At 46.2% G+C, this 23,007-nt stretch overlaps 2 protein-coding genes across 2 annotated transcripts; both read right to left on the bottom strand.

Annotated features, from left to right (window-relative positions):
- Nucleotides 1-17,251: 17,251 nt before the first annotated feature.
- Nucleotides 17,252-21,994, bottom strand: LOC144154919 (uncharacterized). Its single transcript, XM_077686035.1, has one exon. It carries the CDS (start codon nt 21,708-21,710, stop codon nt 21,210-21,212), a length of 501 nt encoding a protein of 166 aa, XP_077542161.1. The 5' UTR covers nt 21,711-21,994; the 3' UTR covers nt 17,252-21,209.
- A 188-nt stretch (nt 21,995-22,182) lies between these two features.
- Nucleotides 22,183-22,655, bottom strand: LOC144154920 (uncharacterized; the record flags this gene model as incomplete). Its single annotated transcript, XM_077686036.1, has 1 exon — nt 22,183-22,655. A coding segment is annotated over one exon (339 nt), but the record flags the coding sequence as incomplete, so codon positions are not given.
- Nucleotides 22,656-23,007: the final 352 nt, after the last annotated feature.

The following is a 23,007-nucleotide window of genomic DNA, read 5'->3' as shown; positions in this document are numbered from 1 at the left end:
GCAAGAGGCCAGTGAAGGACCATTTTGCAGCAAGGACTGCTGTGAGGCATTCCTGAGGATGTTTGTCCGAATTCGCCTACTTCGGTACCTGAGGATGAGAAACAGAGACCTCAGCAAGGTCAAAGAATCCAAGTAATCAGCAAAAAGGAAGCTGAAAAAGCTATAAACGAAACATTATTGTGGCCTTTTAGGCAGCTTGTGAGAACTGCTTTATTAATATCTTCTTATTACTGGGAAATCCATCTCTGGCTGATAGAGTCTCTTCATTTTCTCTTGTACGTTTAAAATGAAATGGCTCAATATGACTGACCATGCTGATACTAGGCGCAATAGAATTGTTCCAGCCAGGAGCTTTTGATCATTCACATTCCGTTGCTTAGTTCATCAGAGAGCTGAAGTGCAGGCTTTTCGCACTGGTGCAGATTTCCAATTGGGTTGTCGTCTAGGACATGAATTGCAGTATTTCATTTTTGATCAACTGCACTTTTCGAAATGTACCAGGAATGGAATGTTTTGGAAACGTCTGTTAGTTGGTAGCCCTAAAGCAGTGTTCTACGAGTGTACACGAGGTAAGTATATGCCAAAACTGGCCAGCAGACGTATCTATGCAAGTGCTTTTGGGCAACACGAAAGTGCCCGGCAGGAGTGTGTACTTAATTAATGGTTGGAGGTTAACAATCGGCACCATGCTTCTTTATTTTGAGGGGGAGGGGGTCTTTCTTACTAACACTCAACCTCAACCATGCCCTGCTTAAGCTGTACGGGCTTCACGAGGTTACTGTCACAGCAGTGCTTTGGTTCTGCAGCTGACTTTCGAATTCCCCCTATGTCAAGGTGGAACATGCCCCAGTGGTCTTGAATCGCATTGTTTGCACTTCGGCAGTGTATATGGTACACACTTTAATGAAGGCATATGATTCTCGCAAAGAACTCCTGGAGGATAAGAGCCACCAATTTCTGTATTGTCTGCACATGTAATTTCCACGTGTTCCAGGGACTCTGGTAGCAGTTTGCCTGTGGTGTGTTTGTGTTGGTGTGCTGTTTTGCTGTAAACAGTGTGCCATTTCGCAATGTGGGAGGTAGAATGTGTGTGAATCAGTGTTTGACATAGCAGGAACCAGTGTTCGACATGCGATGACATTGTACCACTTGCATTGATCTTTTGTTGCGGTTCTCAAATACAATTATCATCATATGTAATCAGCATTACTGCGACTGAAATACACAATATCCTTCATTTTGCTTTACAAGTTTCTGAAAAGCTGTGAATGGCAAGAATAACAAACAAGCATTCTTTTTACTGCTTTTTGCATTTATACTGTTGCATCTTGATATGCAATTGCTTCTTAGGTAACCGTGAAGAGAACGCATTAAAGTCAGTGCCGAGCAGGTTTTTCATATGTCGGGTTGGAGGTACCCAACATATTGGTGAATAGTTAGGAAACTCGGGGGAAAATTAATTTGCAGTCATTTCCTTAATACCCTGGCGCGATCGAGTTGTCATCTTCCTAACTTCTAATGACCTCTTTTATTGTAAGGCCTTTGTTGCTTGTGAAGAATATTGATTTAAAATGCACTGTTGTATTGTAAAAATATGGAAAGTTGTGTATCACCCGTTTTGTCCGCCCTCCCTGTAGTGGAAATAGTAGTAGCAAGAATATAGTGGAACATTAACAAATGCATTCTTAATCTGTACAGAGTATATCGTCGCTACTGTGTCTGCAGTTTAGTAGTGTTGACATGACATACCCAGTAAAGGCCAAGGGCATTTTGCATATGACACCTTTCTGTATGGAGTGAGCATTGAATGGCTTGCAATGCAATAATCTTGCATATTGACGTTACCGCGAGCTCTACTTTCCATTCACTGCTGTGTAAAGTTTGTTTGTTCATATGTACAGTATCACATGTTAATTAAAAGCTATTTATTTGTTAGCTGTGTGTATTTCTTTATCACATCCTAAACATGTATTCGTAGACGTGTTTTCTTTTTATTCATGCAATAAGCAGTCCAAGCTCACTTTGGTCTTTTTGCTTCATGCCAGTCGAGGCGTCCATGTCTCCTGGTACTGCACGCTTTAAACGCAATTAGCTGCAGTAGCACCTCTCCAGTGCTTTGTAAAGCGATCAGCTGGCCCGGCGTACACTGTGGGTTCCGCCATGTTAAAAAGGCGTTCAAACACCCACTGCAAAAGCATCCACCATGTTTACAAAGCCTTGTTTAGAGCGCCACCAAGTGGGAGTCCTCGGTAGTCCACGACACCGCCACTACCATTTTCTGGCAGTAGAGGCAAAGCTAGACCTTTGCTTCTCTAAAATCCTCCCTGTTCTGTGATATCTCTTTGCGTTCATTTCACGCGAAGTTTGCATTGCTCGAGGCATAGTATGAAACTATGGCTCGAGGCAAACATGGAGTAAAGAAATGCTTTCTTTCCTCCATGTTGTCAAGGCCAATCGTATAATTTCATACTAATGCATATATCAGCATGAAACTATGGCTACAGTGAGTGACAAAGCCTTCTAGCACGTGTAGTTCATTGTAGCGATGATAGCTGCTTTGGAGTAAAGGAAAATCCTTTTTGTCCTTTGGCTATGCTCCTAGCACTTAACTCCGGGGTCATATATAGTTACGGAAACTATGTCAAGATTGTTTGATGGTTACTTTCAGAATTTGCGCAACACTGTTAAATGCGTTTTGGGTTTTTCTGTTCTTTTCCTTTGTTCTTTTTTTTTTGCGAGTAATTAAGTTGCTTGAGTGACTTTACCATGATCGTCCAAAGCTGTTAATGCTAGCCAAGCATTTGTGAAGTGACCAGACGTCCCGATTTAGGCGGGACATGTCCTGGTTTTGCGGCTGTGGTCCCGCTCTCCCGGCAGCCTGCTTGTGGGACGGTGTTTTGTCCCGCCTTCAGCCGAAAGTATGAAGACGGGTATCAAGCCCGGCGTCATGAGAGAAAAGCTGGAGGAACGGAAGAGCTTAAGAAAACCTTTTGAAAAACTTCAAGAAAACAGCGCAGATGACGGGACTAAGCCAGCAACCTCTAGTCCCGACGTCTGAGCTCTTTTCTTAAAGTTACAGTGTACCAACAAGCCGTTCAGCAGATAGAGCTTTTAAAGAGCAGTGGGTGAACGTGCTTCAGCACTTCGAGCTTTGCAACAGTATCAAGACAATCATCGAGTGCACAATGTGCTTGCCAGGCACAAGCGCACCAGTGGAAGGGTAGTTTTGCTTGATGAATAATATGTGGACTGCAGAGATGATGCACCTTTGTTTGACCACACTCACAGCAATGAAGGTGAATCTGCGCATAACCTGCGAGTGGTACTACAGACACATCACCAAAAATGAAGAACTGTTGAGGGCAATTCATTCAAGCAAGAAGTATCAGTTACTGGCCAGGAAAAAACCTGGAAGGCCAGATGGCTGCATGGTGCAGGTGCAGTAGTAATACAAAGTGCAATTTCTTTAAGATATATTTTATTTGCCACGTTATTCCTTGCCCCCCCCCCCCCCCCGTCCCACTTTGGGGTCTGAGGAATATGGTCACTTTAAGCATGCGTCAAACCCTAATCATCCTTTTGCTCAAAACGCTGGCCAAGGCCGGCATCAGTGCCACAGCTAGTAAGGACACCTGCCTAGCCCCAAGCGAAAATTTGGCTGAACGTGTGTCACAAATAAAGGCCATCTAGAGAAAAATTGGTTCTTAGTATGACCTAACAAGCACGTCAAAGAGACCATGGTGGGTCATACTGTTCCTTACTGATGTGAGGAGCCATGATTTGATGCGAGGAGGTCACGAGAGTGGGTGGTTGGTGGATGAGTAGGGGGAAACGGCTTGCCATTGCCCTTTTGAGGAGCAGAGTCATGGTCCCTCTCTTCTGTTATTCTGCTCCCATGAGGTGGTACAGCTCTCATGATCCCTTTGCCAAAAGGGGACAAGTGGAGTGTGCTTTCCGCATCTCGCAACAAGAGAGCAGCGGATGAAGGAAGAGTGTCCAAATACAGCCATCGCCAACCATCATATTCTGTGTTCTTCTGAATTCGTTTGCAAACAACAAGATTTAATCGAGAATTTTTTCGTGCTAAACAAATCTCATCACACCCAGCATAGAGGCAATCGACTGGCCACTCCAACAAAAAAAAATAGTATGTTGTAGCCATTGTGTGCCTCGTTTTGCAGGATATCTATTGAAATACCACATTTGGTTGGAATGTAGCTTATAATTGCTTAAGTAAGAAAAATAAAGCTGCTAGTGCCTAGTACTGCATATGTAATCGGCAGCACAAACAAAACATTGATGCTACTTGTACGTGAGCCATTGACCAAAAGTGACCAAAAGCAGGAGATCTGGAATGCCACTTATTAAAATAAATGAAAATGTGAAAAGGTGGCATGACTTAAACAATACAAACGCTTGGAACACGCACAACAATTGCGTGACAATACCATTTGTATACTTAAAGCCTGGTAAGTAACCACCATCCCCTGTCTGCTGGGACCATCGCACTTGCACATAATCATGCCGCCAAAACAGTGCTTTCGCTTTCCTCTAATTTCCAACAGCGACAAAGCTACTGTTTACATTCACCTGAAAAGTGATGTCCACCTAGGGGATCAAGAGTTGCATGCACGCAAGCACCTGTGACATCTACAAAGCAGCTGAAAGAAAGCACACCATGAAAAACAGCAAGTGGATGTGAAACTTAACGGTTACTATAGCATCATTTCCTTGGCATGGTGGTGAAATTGCTAGTCTACTGTGCCTGCACGTTTCATTAACATCTGGTCCTAAATTTTGCATAATAGCAGAAACCAAAGGTGAAAAAACAGTTATCAGAACTTCTTATTCCTGGCCATTCCACATTTTCTAGATGGAGCAGGAAACCTGCAAGGACAAACAGCAAGTCTTCATACAAACAGAACATTCCAAAGGCAGTCTTTGTAGCAAACTATTAATGTCATGCACAACTTGTCCTACCACTGCCAGAACCACCAGCCACCACATTATTGGAAGCTGTCCAGCTATGTCGTGTTCACAGAGTCCCCTGTGAGATTTTCTCAGCATGATGCAGTGCTGCCATGAGCCTTTCCCACTGAGATTTTCCCATCAGCCTCGCAACTCGGCCTGGACAAGCATTGCAAATAATACACATAAATTGTGATGGAATCTGACTCCTAGCCAGTTGTTTTGGTGAGCCGTTCAAGCAACGAGTAATGTAGAAACATCTAAACAGCAGCATTTATTCCCAAAATTGTGCAGCATATTATCTCAACAGATGGTTTTTTTGAGCCCAAAATATGTGTTCATTCCTTGCCAGGATGAAAAACTTTTTTGGTCTAATTGTGTGTTTCATCCCAGGGGTCGATTCTTGCATCAGTGCAATTTAACGTCCTTTCGAGTTCTCTTCCTACCCATTATGTAGTTGCAAATTTCATTCATGCCGATAGTACAGCTTTTTTCATTGGCTGGCAACATGTAGGCACTATCAATGGCAGCAGTGGTATTTACAGTGGCAATTTTACTTCATTCTTTCTCTGGCCATCAGTACATGTGCTGTTCATGCATTTACTACACCCAATCGTCTACAGTTATGCGTGTCATGTTGTCAGCATTCCATCTTTCGAGTTGCTGAAATCAAATATTTAGCGAGGGACGATGAAAAGTCCACTTGGTGCCCTTGTGTCCAACGCACTGCCTTGAAGGGAATCGGATGGCTAGTATAATTTTACGCGCATTGTTACGCGCTGCTCGTAACGTGGTGCAGTCGTGTGTCCCACTGTGAAGTCTGAGTGTGTCTACTTAATATGTGGCTTATATCCTCTCGTCAAACAGCTGACTCCACAGCCTATCTGAGTGGTCCCTAAGGAATCTGCATATTCTGCAAGCTGCACTTGCCACCTGTAATGCCTCCTTTTTGTTTGATAACTGCTCTAGCATTTTAAAATTGTTTGGGTTCCTGCTGCATAGGTCCCAATTTTTTTTATTATTTACATTGTTCCTAAGCAATGCATGGCCTTTCTTCAATTACTATCCCCAATAGGCCGTTTCAGCACATAGATGCGTGCCTGAGGAGGCACGGCATGTACTTATACACTGGGCAGAGATTTCTTTTTGACAGATGTGTCCACTAAAAAGTATGTTATCATGATGAAGTAATTGCTCTGTTGCCACCTACGCTTCATAATTACATAAAATTCCTGTATAAAACCCTGAAACTTCATCAGTAAAGGAGCTGTGGTTGAGCGGTTCCAATTCCACAACCAGACCTGTGGGGTCTGCAAGTTTGATCTCCAGAACTTACAAGTAGCTTATTTTTCCAAGCTACACTGATTGTACACATGTTTACACACACGCACAAATTTTAACATGGGCTGAGTACTGATAAAGTCATTTTAATCCTAAACGATGAATCTGAACAATGGCTTGCACCGTTAGTGGCATACGCAGGGGGAGGCAGGGGGGCCTTGTGGCCGCCACTGTGGCCGCCGTTCTATTGGAAAGAAGAATGGATGAGGCCATTGGCTTTGCATATTATCACACAAAAGCTAACAATTGTTATTTTTCTTTCTCAAGTGATGCGGGTTCAACAGCTGCTCCCACAAGCTAATTTAGTGGCTGTAGCTCACACCACAATGATCGCCCACTTTACAATGTGATGATGATGATGATCGTTAGAGTTTTTTGGCGCAAGGCCAGCAGGGGCAAAGAGCGCCAAACAAAAGTATCTAAAATAAAATATAGGCTACTAAAGCCAAAATAACAATAAAATCAATTAACGGCAATGGTGATGGCTGGTGTATAGGGCCAGATATGATTATGCGTGATAGGAGATGAGGTTTAAAAACTTGACGTCGGACAAATACTCAAACACACGTTTCACGGAAACAATGGCATCATCACCTAGGAAAAACGATGGATGTAGGGGAATATGTTGTCTGTAGAGTTCTCTGAAGTGTTTGTGTCGTGTTGTGTGAAGTGCCTTGCATGTGATTAGTATGTGCACTACGGATAGGGCCTCTCCGCACCTGCTGCACTGGGGTCTAGAAGATCCCGTCAGCAGATACGAGTGCGTCGCATGGGTGTGCCCTATCCGCAGCCTACCCAAGGCGACTTCCGTGTGTCTGTTGTGTGAGTCAGTTGTGTACCGTCCCAAGTGTGGCTTTATTACATGTAGTTTGTTGTCTGTCTGTTCGTCCCAGTGTGTTTGCCATGTTCTACGCAAGTGTTGTCTTATGTGTGGCTTGAGGTCTGTATATGGTACGGTTGTTATGTCTACAGTGTTCCTGAGTGCAGCAGCAGCTGCCCTCTCGTCTGCCAACTCGTTTCCAGCGATCCCAGCGTGTCCTGGGACCCAGCAGAGGAGCAGCTGATGCTTCTGCGCATACACAGACATGATAGATTTAAATACAAGATTAACTACGTGGTTTTTGGGGGGTGTATGCGATGACAGTGCGCGAACAACACTCAAGGAATCTGTGTAGATTATAGACTTTGGAATTTGATTTTCAAGTATGTGTCGTACAATCAATAAAATTCCATATGCTTCTGCTGAGAAAATTGTTGTGTGGACGCTCATGGTTCTGGCTGCACTGAAATTCGGACCATGAGCAGCGCAGGAGACCATAGTGGATGTTTTAGACGCGTCACTGTAAAATTCTGCAAGTGGGTATTTAAACTGCAGAGACAGAAAGTGCTGCAGTATAGCAGCTCGCGGTACCCGATTTTTGTCAAGTTTCATAAAAGAAACGTCGGAGGAAACAGGACGAACTTTCCAAGGAGGTAAAATGTCTGAAAAGGATGATCTGTACACGTCTAAAAACGAAGCGCTCAGATCCGAGGCTCGCTCTCTCACTCGAAGTGAAAACGGCAGATGAACGGATGGGCGATTTACAAAAAGCACAGATGTGGATGTGTCGTTAAAGACAGGATAAAAAGGATGGTTATTCAGCGATGAAATTTTAAAAGCATAAAGTAAGTCCATGTACGTCCGTTGGTTCTCAAGGCTCCACGTATTACACTCGGCATACAGACTCTCAACAGGGCTAGTGCGAAAAGCACCCGACGCAAGCCGTAGCCCCAAGTGTAGCACTGGGTCAAGCATTCGCAACGCTGTTTTAGTCGCCGACCCATATACCACACTGCCATAGTCCAAACGAGACCCAACCAAAGCAGTATAGAGCCGTAGTAGGAGTTCTTTGTCGGAACCATACGATTGATGGGAGAGAACCTTAAGTATATTCATTGTTTTCAGACATTTATGTTTAAGTTTCTTGATGTGTGGAATGAATGTGAGTTTCTGGTCAAACACAACACCTAAGAACTTGTGCTCCTTGTTCACAGGAAGCGACACGCCATTCAGAGTAATGTCTGGGTCCGGATGGACCCCGCGCTTTCTGGAGAACACAACGCAGGAGCTTTTTGCAGGATTCAATTTAAACCCATTCTTGTCTGCCCAGCCGGCAAGCTTCTTGACACCAAGCTGGACTTGACGTTCGCATATTGACATATTACATGATTTAAAAGATATTTGCACGTCGTCTACATACATAGAATAAGAGATTGTTGGTGGCAGTGCCTTTCCAAGAGAGTTCATCTTTACTATGAAGAGAGTGCAACTCAAGACGCCACCTTGCGGCACGCCATTTTCTTGGACGTGAACCTTTGAAAGTGCACAACCAACTCTTACTCTGAACGCTCTCTCCGACAAATAACTAACAAGGGTGTTCAACATATTACCCGAAACACCGAATGACCTGAGGTCACTAAGGATCCCATAACGCCAAGCGGTGTCGTAGGCCTTCTCGAGGTCAAAAAATACAGTTAAGCAGTACTGCTTATGCATGAAGGCATCCTTGATGTATGAGTCAAGTGCAACCAGTTGATCGTTCGTCGATCGCCCCACCCTAAAGCCTGCCTGGCAGCTCTCGAGAAGACCATTGTACTCGAGGAAGTACACAAGCCTGCGATTGATCATCTTCTCGAAGAGCTTGCACAGGCAGCTCGTCAGGGCTATTGGACGGTAACTTGAGGGGGACGACGGGTCCTTTCCCTCCTTCAAGAAAGCCACTACAATGGCCTCCCTCCAAGAGTGTGGAATGTGCCCCGAAAGCCATATTTTATTATATAGATGTAGAAGTGCTTCAAGTGTGTCTGCGTGTAGGTGTTGTATCATTGTGTATGTAATGTTGTCTGGGCCTGGAGCTGAGGGTTTACACGTGTTCAGAGCAGCCCTCAGCTCATGTAGTGAAAACAGGGAGTTGTAAGAAGTCTGTGATTTGTTATTGTCGTGTAGGGACTTCTTTTCACAAGAGGCTTTATACTTCAGGAAAGTGTTCGTGTAGTGTGCTGAACTGGACACGTCTTGGAAGTGTTGTGCGAGTGTGTCAGCCTGGTCTTCCAGTGTGTCCCCTGTTGTACTGACCAGGGGCAGGCTGTGTGTATGTTGTCCTTTGAGTTTGCGTATACGTGTCCATACCTTGCGTGTGTCTGTGTATGAGTTTATAGATGTTATGAATGAGCGCCAACTCTCTCGTTTTGCCTCACGGCGCACACGTTTACCTAACGCCTTGGCCCGTTTGAACAAAATGAGGTTACCCGACGTGGGGTACCGACGAAGGACACCCCACGCCTTGTTCTGGGCCTCTCGCGCCCGCCTGCAGTCCTCATTCCACCACGGCCTCCGCTGGTTGCGCGGGGCACCAGAGGCGTGGGGAATGGACTTTTCGGCGGCGTCGAGGATGTGCGCCGTGAGCAGTTGGGTGGCTTCTTCAACGTGTAGGTGTCCTATGGATGTGTGGTGTAGTTTGGATGTCTCTGTAAATGTGTTCCAGTTAGCTCGTGCTTCATTGAACCTATTATGGGAAGATGAACTGCTTGGGCCTTTACCTATATATGTAAGTGAGGTGGGGAAGTGGTCACTGCCATATGGGTCAGTGCCCACACCCCACTCAATACATGGAAAGAGAACTGCGGAGCCAATCGCCAAGTCAAGACATGAGTATGTGTTGTGTCCTATATTATGGTATGTAGGCTGTTTAGTATTGAAAAGGCATGCTCCTGAAGATGTAAGAAATTTTTCTATAAGGCGACCGCGGGCATCCGTGCGAGAAGAGCCCCAAAGAGCGTTGTGAGCATTAAGGTCGCCTGTCAGGATGTATGGTTCGGGCAGCTGGTCAACCAGCGCCTCGAAGTCAGAGCTTAAAAGTGAAACATCAGGAGGAATGTATATGGAGCATACCGTTATCAATCTATTAAATATTATTGTGCGGACGGCTACAGCCTCAAGGACGGTGTTCAAGGTGACAGGGTGGCATGCTAAGGATTTGCGGGTGATTATGGCAACACCGCCAGAAGAGTGTGTGCAGCCATCCCTGTCTTTTCTGTATACCATGTAACTATTCAAGAAATTTGTGTGTTTGAAATTCAGATGTGTTTCCTGGACACACATTATACTTAGCTGATTGGCATGCAGAATCTCATAAACGTCGTCAAGATTATTCAGAAGGCCTCTGCAGTTCCATTGAACAATATTTTCTCTTCCCATTATTATGTGTTCAGAGCTACTGGAGTGTGACTATTTATGTAGGGTCTTTCGGGGCTTGCACTCTTGGAAGGGGTTTTCTGACCTTCTCTACTGACCTGGACGTCGCAGCCCGTTCCTTCCGCTGCGATGAAAGCCGGAAGGGCTCGACGTCCATGTCGTCATCTGAAGGCAAGGGGGTGCCCAGCGGACTGGGCCCCCTTGACATGGTACCCTTTCGGGTGTTCTTTGCCTGCACTGCCAGTGCCGAAGGCGTGGGGAGCACCCCAGATGGCACAGGCAGTGAGGAGAGAGAGGGGGTCCCTGCGACTGCCTCCGTCTCCATCTCGTCCGGGCCCTCGCGTGTGCTTCGGGCCGGTGGAGAGGGGGAAACGGTGGGTGCAGCAGCATCCCCACCGGACGTGGATGCCACCACAGCCGCTGCTGGCTCAGCGAGCGGTGCGGAGGCGGGTTGGGCTGCCAGAGGCAACCCAGGGGGGGGCGGGGGCGGGACCAAGTCCGACTCGCGGTACTGGGTCCCCGCCGAAACCAGACGCCGCTCCGCCCCCCGGCGAGCTGCGTCGGCGTACCTCCCCAGAGGGAAAGAGGCGAACCTCTTCCGCGCCTCTGGGAAGGTGATGTTTTCAGTGACCTTGATGTTAATGATTTTCTTTTCTAATTGGAACTTTTCACATTTTCTGGAGTAGGCCGCATGTGGGCCCTGGCAGTTTACGCAAAGAAGTTGTTGAACGTTACAGTTGTCAGACGGGTGGTCGTGCTGGGCGCATTTTGCGCAGGTAAGTCGGCCGCGACAGGAGTTTGTGCCGTGCCCGAACCGTTGGCACTTGAAACAGCGCCGCGGGTTCGGGATGTACGGCCGGACTGAACATCGGATGTAACCTGCGTTGATGAATTCTGGAAGGATGGACTTGTCAAAGGTTAGGATGAGGTGCTTTGTCGGTATTTGTTTATCGTCTCTGCGGATGGTTATCCGCCTGACTGCTGTTACGCCCTGACTACGAAGGCCCTCCAGCAGGTCAGCTTCAGATTCATTTAGCAGGTCATACTCGGAAATCACGCCCTGGGAGCTGTTTAAGCTGCGGTGGGGCGTGACTCGGATTGGCAGATCGGCGATGCTGGTTTCAGCAAGAAGTTTATTGGCCTGATCCTGGCTACTGACCTCGACAAGAATTTCACCGGTTCGTTGTTTTTTGGCCTTATACGACCCTCCAACAATACCGTCAAGAAACTTTGAAATGAGAAATACAGACTGTGAAGCAAGAGGTTTTGATTGGTCTACAGATTCCATCACGATGAAGCGAGGATAGTTGTTCGGTTTCGGAGGACTCAAGTTAGGAAGTGGTGGAAAAGAAACTTCGGTGCGGCCCCTTTTCGGGGGCCGATCACGTTTGGGGGGGGGTTTAGAAAATGCCATATAGCATAGTATAAAAGCAGGGAGACGGGGGTACTTTCTTCTTTGACCTTACCCTGGTAGCCAAAGAGGTCCCGGAGCTCCCTGCCTGGTAGACAGACAGGGAGCCCATCCGCCGGAGCTTGACCTGGGCTCCGACGGCCACCGTTAGAGGTTTCTACCCTTCACCTTAAAAACACATCACCACGGTTGGATCCAGCTTATGTTTGGGGGCTCGGGGTCCGCGGTATCGCCAGTACCGTCACCAAGATTGCTCAAGGTGCCCCGTGCGGGGCACTTTACAATGTCCGCGATAAAGAACAAGAAAGAAAGGAAACAATCGGAAGGTTTTACATAGTGTGTGCCCACTGCATCCCAAAGTTCTTTGTTTGTTCCAACTGGTTTCCTTCCCCCCCTTATCGTGTTTGTTCTATTTATTTCCACCACCACCCCACCCAATGAAAATCCTGCGTAATGCCACTGGACCTGCATAACTGCACATAAACTCATTCCGTATTTCTTGTATCTGTACATTACTTATATGCTGTGCAGTGCATAACTTTGTGCAATGACTGCACAATGACTGCACTCAGACATGGCAGCACTTTTATCATGAGACACGGTGCGAAATATTTCGACAGGCACCAGTACTTCCCCCGAATCAGTGTGGCTGGCATTGCACAGCTGTTATCCTTACGTGCTTCCACATGCACCATTGGCTGCACCATCCCATGCCCAATGATGCACTCACTAGGCACACTTTTGGTCAGCCAGAATCGTGGAGAGGCCGTGGCGTAGGGTAGCATGTTCTTCTCACACCTCGGAGGCATTGCTTTCATTCGCACCATACCGTAATGTACCAAATCTTCTCAATGCCATTAATGTACTTTGTTTAGAGGAACCTTCTTGAAAAATTTGATGTCAATCCGAGCTTTTTTACATGTTTTTACTCTTGCGTTGTCATTTATTTTTGGCGCCATTGGACACCACCAAATTTTTCTAATTATAAGGCATCTAATGCTTTCACGTTAAAAAAATTCACCATGGCTTGTAGATTTTGGCTCAAGAGGGAAGAGGAACGCCAGAAATACATGCTGTTGTTGCTGCAGGCCAATGCTTAAGCGCACGACACATACCCACAAGGGGGAATGCCCAGAAATGGCAACACCATTACTTTAGCTGGTATATGCGGAGGATCACCTGCTCCAGGCAATACGCAAGTATGAACACATAGGTAGAACATGCCCAAGCCTGTTTTTTTTTTCTTTTTTTTCCATTTTATTGCTACTACAGGACTTCCCGCATGAAACATTGTCCCTTCAAATCATTGTAATTGCATAGCTGTTAACAGTTGTCATTGTATGTCACCTCACCATGGCGGTAATCATCTGTGAATTTTTTGTTTTGTTTATTTTCATTTCTTTCCTGCTAATTTGTACCCGCGGACAGGCAATCTTTTTTCCCCATAAGCTCGCTAAGAACAGCTTCTGAGAACACGAGAGCCAATATTATTGCAGTGGAGTGCTCACTGTTTGGATGTACCAGCATCATGCCTAGGCATGGGTATGTTCTGCACATTGCCAACAGGCTGGTCAAGACAGCACACTGAGGATATGATCGACACTCAGCCCTCCTCACGACTGGACAGTGAAGCTGTTAACATACCAATAACAATTGTATTACAAAATAAATAACTGATTCACTTTGAATTGCAATCTGGCAATATTTTACTTATGAGCATATTGTTAGGGGCACAGTCCCAACAAGTGCAAGAAACAAAGCACAGTTGTTTCTAAGTTGCAATTAAGCAGCCTTTTCATTTATTAGCTTAAATAGACTCAGAATAATTATTTTCACCCTAGAAGACAAACATGGGGCTACAAAACTGCCTGTTCCATGGCGGCTTTTTTGATGGAGCTGGAGTAGCTTAGGAGCAGCGGCTTCGATGTTTGGATGTGAAAGCATTAGATGACGCGGCAGGTGGAAAATCTAGTGTTATCGTCATAACCAAGATACCTGCGGTGCACAAAATGGCTAACGGTAAAAGGATGTTCGGATAGATGCCAACTTTCTCAGAGAAGCTCTAGCAAACAAAATAAAGTAATCGAGCTGAAATGAAAATCAAATTCGGGAAATTCAGGTCTGGGTGAGAATTGAACCCAGGACTATCGCAAGGGAAGGCAAGCACATATCCCCAACACCACAACGGCTCTAGTTGACTAAAGCTGGAACTGGTGAATGAGGTGCGGCCTTCAGCCCAGAAACATGTGTCAGACATGTACCGAGGCCCACACAAGTAACTTGAGCATGCTAATCATGCAAGTACCAACTTGGCGAATATCAAAGTAGGTTTCCACAAAACGTCCTCCTTGCTTGGCGTGCAACAGCAGCGCCATCACTCGGCATCCACTGAAGCCTGCGATCGTACGGTGCTGCCCCAACAAATGGTGTACAAGCAGTGTGAATGCAGGTACGTGCCGGCCTGACATTAGGCCCAATGATTTGCTTTGAAGTTCCACATCATCAACCAGTACAGTTAAAGCTCGTTAATTCGAACTTGGTTATTTCGAACTTATGGTTAATTCGAACTGACGCCCTGGTCCCGGCACAGCCCTGTGTATTTCAATGGGGGAAAACTCCCGATAATTTGAACGCGTCGGTATCCAGAACACTTAATTTGAACTGGGATCCCCTGCTTTCCATCGCTCCTCGCAGAAGTCGGCCCAGGGTGATTACAATGTGTTGCAAATCCAAACCAACCCAAATTTACTAGAGATGCATGCAAATCAGCATTGAGGCTGGATGTTGCAGCACGTTATTTCTCAGTACATGAGAATTCTGACGCTGCGCTGGAGCTCTTCGGCAAGTTCCAAGCGATGCTCATGGAGTCGTGACAGATGAAACGCAAGGCAAATACATATTACCGATTACTTTTAATTTTGATTTCCTCAACCCTGCCTAATAAATAAACTTGTTTTTGCACACAGACAGCGTCATTATTTCGACATTACGGCTCACTGCTCACATGAATGTAATGTAAGTGCCTGTTTGGGCCGTATAACTGACTGATTCATTAATTTTGCTCGTTGTTCGACCTCCAGGAACATTACTTAAAAAATCACCTGCCACAATCGTGTAGTAGCGGCTAATTCGCGATAACAAGTCCAGAGGTGACTTCTTTGTGTTCTGCCCGCGCAGTGCGGCGCAAATTCATTCTAGAGCCCTCCCGCTAATTCGAACTCCGCTTAATTCGAACAATTTTATGGTCCCCTTCGAGTTCGAATTAACGATCTTTTACTGTACTGATATTCATTCATGATATCTGGTGAGATAAAGCTTCCCACAGTTATTGCCATACAATTTGTCTTGGGGGACTTTTAATAATACGAGTTACAGCCGTTTTCTGTAATCGTACTCCTTCCATAGAACCCCATGTATTGGCCACAGCCAGAAATCCTGAATAGTTGATGTCATATAATGATTTACTTATGGCAGATAAACAAATTGCAGCGTAACGATACATAGTCATCGTAACGGCTGACTGCACTATAACTTATTGCACAGATATCTATTGAGTGAAAGCTACCAAGCACTCGCGAGAAAGTTAATGTTGCCTCATAGCACATCCTGCTGATGGACCATACACTAAGAAATCCCAACAAGCCAGCCATCCACAGCTTCGCTGTGAAGGTTTACACAGTACACAACTTATTTGTTCAATGCAAAAGCATACTACTCGATTCTCCTGACATTTACACAGTTCTCCTCCACATGTGAAAAACTGATTTACTGCGCAATGCGCCCATGGGTACACCAAGCATTACGACTCTGCAGACAGCACCAGGACAAGATGCAAACAGCTGATATGATGATGATGTTTGAATGTTAATGGCGCAAGGCCAGCTAGGGCAAAGAGCGCCAAGAAAGTGTTTTGATGAATAGGTGACAACTAAAATTGGTTAGAGGGAACACAAATAATATCAATTAACGACTATGAGCACGGCTGGTGTAAAGGGCCAGGGTGAAGACCAAGAGTGATTAAAAGATAAATAAGGTGGCTGGTGTACAGGACCAGGGGTAAAACTATGGGTGGTAGGAGATGAGCTGTAAGAAGTGAACTTCTGACAGAAACTTAAAAGTGCGCTGAACAGAAAACATGGCATCATCTCCTAAAAAGTATGACGGATGTAATGGAATATGTTGTCTGTAGAGTTCTCTGAAGTGTTTGCGTCGTGTAATCTCGAGTGCCTTGCATTGAATGAGGATGTGCATCACGGATAGGCCCTCCCCACACCTGCTACAAAGGGGTCTTGTCGATCCCGTTAGCAGGTGCGAGTGTGTTACATGTGTATGGCCTATCCGTAACCTAGCTAAGGTAACTTCAATGTGCCTGTTGTGCGAGTCAGTAGTGTCTTGTCCCAAGTGTGGTTTTATTACGTGTAGTTTGTTGTCTGTCTCTTCGCTCCAGTCTGCTTGCCAAGTTTTACGGAGTTGTCTAATGTGTGGCCATGTCTAGTGTGTTTCGGAGTGCAGCATTGGCGGCCATTTCATCCGCCACTTCATTTCCGCCAATGCCAGAGTGGCCTGGCACCCAACACACAGTCACCCCAAGAACCCCTTGGAGAACATTCATTACCGTAAGGGACACACTAACGACAGCCATGACAAAACACGTAAGCACATTCTGGTGCACACAATAAAACTGAGAACTTCTTGTGAACAGAACTTCACAGCAAAGAGTTCAGACAATACAAATTCCAGAGACTTCAAGGTATTGGGACACCTTCAACTTCAAGATAGCTTAGTCAACTCCAGTTCGTTTGATGATCAAAAATAAAATTAAAGGTCAACAAAGATTACCACCTTACCACTTCAACAAAAAATTGACCAACACCCACTAAATAAATCATGTTTATGCAAAGCTAGTGCATTGTCTGTGTAGGTACCCAGCTCATCACAGCACTTGCCTTTTCACTGGATAACATCAGCTCTGCACTTCTTGCTTTCTTGCGAACAATGGTGCCGCAGCAATTTCTGGAAGCCTTCCTTCAGAAACGCCATGTTTGTGGAAGCAATAACACAGAAGGGCAGGCGACTTTGGCATCAAGAGAATCTGTACTTAACAGATCACGGCAACACAAGACAAGTGTGTCCTCAAGGCATACGCACCGCACCCTTGAATATTTTAAAGGCATTATGAAAGCACACCGAGCATTAGAAGAGGCAGCTAGCAAAATGCCCATGACATGTTAAGTAAACAAGGTAGCTACTAAAAAATACCAGGCATATTCCTGATATCACACTAAGTGCGCAACAAGTTCGTTTAAAGGAAAATATAGTTTTTATTGAACTGTATGCACGCAGTACAAAGTGCTATATTACAGGGACTTGCTGCTAATATAGCAGTTATGTAAGAAGTGATTCTGAGACTCCAAAACTTTGAACACGCAAACAAACCTTCACTTGAGCTGAAATGCTGACAAGCAAATAAAATTCGTCCACAGTGGGCTGGACAGTTTTGTTCAGTGCTGCAGAATTCAATACATACATTTAAAGACACCATTGAATAAAGTACAATATGCTCAGATGCACAAGCCGACACATGGTAAAAAACGGTGAATGATGATTATGTTCAGATGCTGCATTTGTGCTCTTTTACACTCAAAATGGTATGCTGGCCAGAACTGCGTGTGGCAGCTGAACTGCTGGAAGTTGGTACATCACGGCCACCCCAGATACACACATCAATGTATTTGCCATCTTCAAAACACATTGCAGCGAGTTCTGCTTTGATTTAGACAAACCTTAAACGTTATCTCCCCCAAGAGACACAAATATCCCAACAGACAAATTCGTAAAGGAGCCTCAAGAACAAGACAAAAAGAAAAGCAGCTACAAAAGCTTTGATTTTACAAACATAAGGCCATCTCCCCCAGGGGTGACAGATACAGGAAACGCTTCCAATGACAAAAGAACCATAATTCATTTCACAAGCTGTGCGCAAGCACAGTGTATGCTACACTGTTCTCAACAATCTGCCTAGCGAGCGAGTCTAACTTGCCGTGATATTCCAGGGTGGTCGGCTAAAGAAAAACACTAGGCATTGGAGCTTTGCAATTGCACCTGCCCAGAGGAGGGACGGAAATGTCCTTCTAAGGCCCCAACACCTACACACACACATTTTTCTCAAGCCGGCCACCATAGAACGTCACAATGGGAAGATTGTTGAGAACAGTGTAGCATCCACAGCGCTTTGAGCTGCTTGCAGAATGAACCATACAGCTCCGACATGGGAACAAACAACAGGAACTATAAATGCGCAGCATTGCAAAAAGTCCTAATAGCACAATCAAATGTTTGACAACCTAAAACTTAGGTAAGGTCATTTCTGGTACTTTTCTTGTAACGTAATCAGGTCAAACTCATGACTGGCAAAGAAAAAAAATATCCTGGTAAAAGTGGTTCACTTCGAGTAGCAGTGATATTGTACTGCTCAAGTGACACAAACCTGCCTCTGCACCTGGCACGAGAAGCTCATACATTAAAAGCAGTGAGCACATGACTCGACAATTGTTAAAGGGGCCCAACTGCAATGCAAACACAACAGCCAATTAGATAATTTAAAAACGTATAATTTATTAAAGATAATTTAAAAACCTGGACTCATCTAGAAAAAAAAAAAAAAAGACATTTCGACATGTGCAGCACGCGAGCACAGAAAAGGTTGGTGTTCTTTCCTTAAAGGGTGCGATGAAAACATGTAGTGAATTTACAATGCATGACTGAAATCTAGGGTTCTCACAGAGTGCTTTCGAGAGTTCATAGGGTACTTTCACAAACTTCAACCCAAACTTTTTTTCTTCTGACTTCAAAACATCAGTTGAAAGATAGTAACCCAATTATTAGCATCAGGTAAGAATTTAGCTCTAATGAGACTAAAAAAAAAAAAAAAAAACCCGCCCAAAGGTAAGAACTCATGCTGCACAGTTGACCCGATTGCAAGAGTTGCACGAGATCTGGGCCAGTGCTCTGCAGGATGCTTCATGGTTGCAGAGAGAGGCAGAAATCGGAAAGCTTTAGGCAAGCACATCTGCACTCAGACCAGCTAGCACGCAACCCACAAACATGTTGGGCTAAAGCATTAATTTCAACCACTGCCATACACAACTCTGCTAACGGCACATCAACAAGATAGCCTCACACTATGTTTAGTGGGCACTTGTGGGAACCATCATGCCCTTTCTTGATGGTACACTTGAATTCACAAACCCAAAACCCAGATATACTAAACAGATAATGTCACCTCCTGAGTCAGCAACGTAGCAACTAGCTGATGGGAACGTTGATAGGCTGAAAACAGTCCAGTACCATATGTCAAAAGAAAGCAGCCATGATAATGGCTGCAAGCACTACAGGCTGGTGTACATCGTATGACTGTCAGATACATCAGAACATGTTGCATGCAGTAAAGCACGCTACCAATTTGTACTTGGAAGAAAGATTGCTCCTCGGGCAATACAGAATTTTTTTAACTGCCCCAAACACGCTGCAGGAAAGGGCTGAACTGCAAATTTGTGCAACACTGCCACTTTAAATACACACATCAATGTGTTTGCAATCTTCTAATGCCAAACACATTGCAGTGTGTTCGGCTTCGATTTTGACAAAATCGCCTCCCAGACACAAGTACCCCAACAACAAAAGAATCAATGAAACAGAGAACCGAAGACAACACCCCCACCCCTTTCTCCCTCAAAAAAAAAAAAAAAAAAGAAAGAGAGAGAGAAAGAGAAAAAAAAAACAGCAGCAGCTACAAAAGCTTCAGTTTTACAGACATGAGGTGATCGCCCCTAGGAGAGACAAATACACGGGATGCTCCTAGTAAACTAGAACCTCCAACATAGTAACAAAACCATGGAAACCATAAACGCACAATGTTGCACGACACTTAAGATGATCAATGTTTGACATACTGAAACTTAAGTGGATTTTTGGTAATTTTCTCGCAAAGTAATCAAGTCAAACTCATGACAAGGAAAAAAAGAATGTGTTCTGGTTGTAGTGCAGCAGTTCGACTAGCTGTGATATTGTACTGCTCAAATGACACAAGCCTGCCGCTGCATCTGGCACAACAAGCTTGTGCATTAAAAGCAGTGTGCCTGACCCTCTTTAACTTAACTTGACCATTTTCACAGGCACACAACTGCCATGCAAGAAGCACAGCCAATGAGGCAACTAAAAAACATGATACGCACTGCACCCGTGAACAAGAAAAAAAGAAAAGGGCTAGACATTTCAACACGTGCATCTTGCACGCACAGAAAAAGTCGAAGTGTTGTTTCATTTCAGGATGCAACGAGTTTGTTTCAAATCCAGGGTACTTTCCCCAACTTCAACCCCAACACTTTTTTTCCAATTATCAGTTTCCTAACGTCCGTTGAGAGACGGTGACCTAATTACTAGCATCAAGTAAGAATTTAGCTCTAATGACAGGACAAACAAACAAACAAACAAACAAAAAAACAAAGGTAAGCATTGATGCAGAGTTTGACCCAATTGCACGAGCTGCACAAGATTTGGGCCAGTGCTCCGTGGGATGCTTCACGGTTGCACAGACAGGCAAAAATTGGAAAGCTTTAGCTAGCACGCAACCCTGAAATGCGTCGAGCTAAAGCATTGATTTCAGCCACTCCCATACCCAACTCTGCCAACGGCACATCAACAAGACAACCTTGCACTGTTTAGAGGGCATTTGTGGAAGTCATCTTGCCCTTTCTTAATGCTACACTTGAATTCACAAACCCAAATCGTCACTGAATTAACATCTCCCAGATCAGCAATGTGATGGAACTAGCTGATGGAACCATTCTGGGCTACCAAAACAACCCAACAGCAAATTAAAAAAAAAAGCACCCACAAAAACGACAAAAAATATGTCAGACTGGATATTGTATGACTTCACCAGGTTGATTAGAACATGTTGCACGTAGTGCAGTGTGCTACCCATATGTAATTGGAAGAAAGAATGCTCCTGGGCCAATGTAACATTTTCAACAGACACTGCAAGACAACCCCTCCCCCCCCTTCCTGCTGAGAACATAGAACAAAAGTGGACCAGCATGTGGCCAACATGGCCCAATAAAGGTAATGCTGCAGTGAACCCGCAAGGTCCCTGGTCCCTGGATCAGTCACATAGAAACATGGAAGTGTCGAAGAGCAAGGCTTTTCATCTCCTCAGTTATCCTAGGCGAGATCTGCCAGACACTAGGAAGTTGGTCAACCAACTCTTGCTTCACCCGCACCACTGATGATGTTGCCTTTGGCGAGGTTTGAATGGCAGTTGGCAATGGTGGTGCAGATGCCACAGTTGCCTTTGGTGGAGGAGACGAGATGTTTAGCTTTGTCGGCAGAGAAGGGACGGCCAGCTTCAGTGGGGGTAGGTGCAGACAAGGCCGGCTTCTGCTGCGATGAAGCCTGAGCTGGCTTCTGTTGAGAGGATGACGCTAGATGCTGCAGCGACGAAGCCCGAGCTGGCTTCTGTTGTGAGGATGATGGTAGATGCTGTGGTGACGAAGCCGGAGCTGGCTTCTGTGGCAAGGATGCCTGGGCTGGCTTCTGTGGCAAGGACGCCTGGGCTGGCTTCTGGGGCGAAGACGCCTGGGCTGGCTTCTGGGGCGAGGACACCTGAGCTGGCTTCTGGGGCGAGGACACCTGAGCTGGCTTCTGGGGCGAGGACACCTGAGCTGGCTTCTGGGGTGAGGACACCTGAGCTGGCATCTGGGGTGATGAAGACTGACCTGGCTTCTGTGGTGACGACACCTGAGATGGGTTCTGGGGTGGACGAAGCTTGGGATGGCTTGTGCGGTGACAATGCTAGAGATTGTTTCTGGGCCGAGGACGACACATCCGGCTGCTGCGGCGACGAAGACGCATCCAGCTTCTGCGGCAACGAAGACACATCAGGCTTCTGCGGCGACGAGGGACGGGTCGCATTCCGGGGCGAAGAAGCAGGGGAAAGGGACGGCTTTGGTGGAGAAGAGGAAGACTGCGCCACTTTTTGAGGTGAAGCCATGGATCGAACCCGCCACTGACGCAGCTGGCACAAGTGAGACGGCAGGCTTCGTTGGAGCCGACGGCACGGCCGGCTTCCGCGGCGTCGACACCACAGGTGACACGGCCCCGCCTCGGAGGTGGAGACGCCGTCTTCTGTGGCGATGTGAAACGAGCGCAGGCGACGATGAGGCAGGCTCTGGCGGCTCGGTCTTCACTGTAGGGCGCTTGTCAGACGCCGGAGTAGCAGCACTGGCTTTGGCTTTCTTCACGTCCGCCTTTGAAGGGGTCAGAGATGTCACCGAGTAGCTGCGTCCACTGCGTAGCGAGCGCCTAACTTCCGTCGACACCTGGCCGCCCTCGCGCCTGCGATTCGGAACGCTCCTCTTTAACAGTCGAGGCCGACTGCTGTGGAGGCTGCTCACTCTGTGATCGGGGACTCTCTGCTTTGAGCTTCTTGGCCGACGGTTGTGGCGGCTCCGGTTTGAGCTGCTTGGACGACGGCTGAGGTGGCTCCACCTTGAGCTTCTTGGCCGACGGTTGAGGTGGCTCCACCTTGAGCTTCTTGGCCGACGGTTGAGGTGGCTCCACCTTGAGCTTCTTGGCCGACGGTTGAGGTGGCTTTGCTTGAGCTTCTTGGCCGACGGTTGAGGTGTCTCCGCTTTGAGCTTCTTAGCCGACGGTTGAAGTGGCGCCGCTTTGGGCTTCTTGGCCGACGGTTGAGGTGGCTCCGCTTTGGGCTTCTTGGCCGACGGTTGAGGTGGCTCCGCTTTGAGCTTCTTGGCCGACGGTTGAGGTGGCTCCGTTTTGAGCTTCTTGGCCGACGGTTGAGGCGGCTCCGCTTTGAGCTTCTTGGCCGACGGTTGAGGTGGCTGTTCGAGGTGGTCTGCGGATGATTTCTTTCTAGATCTACGCCGAGTTTGATTCGGCGGCGCCGCGTCCGCTTTCGAAGGCTGTGGCTGCAGAGTGGAACCTGCCGAAGCTGCCGATACCATGAGAGCAGCGTCGATACGAGACTTCATGG

Source organism: Haemaphysalis longicornis, unplaced genomic scaffold (assembly GCF_048455015.1).
Source record: "Haemaphysalis longicornis isolate Haplotype H1 unplaced genomic scaffold, Haemaphysalis longicornis Haplotype H1 scaffold_1, whole genome shotgun sequence".
Classification (NCBI taxonomy): domain Eukaryota; kingdom Metazoa; phylum Arthropoda; class Arachnida; order Ixodida; family Ixodidae; genus Haemaphysalis; species Haemaphysalis longicornis.
The sequence above is the reverse complement of the archived record's forward strand: the minus strand, read 5'-3'. Positions and strand labels throughout refer to the sequence as shown.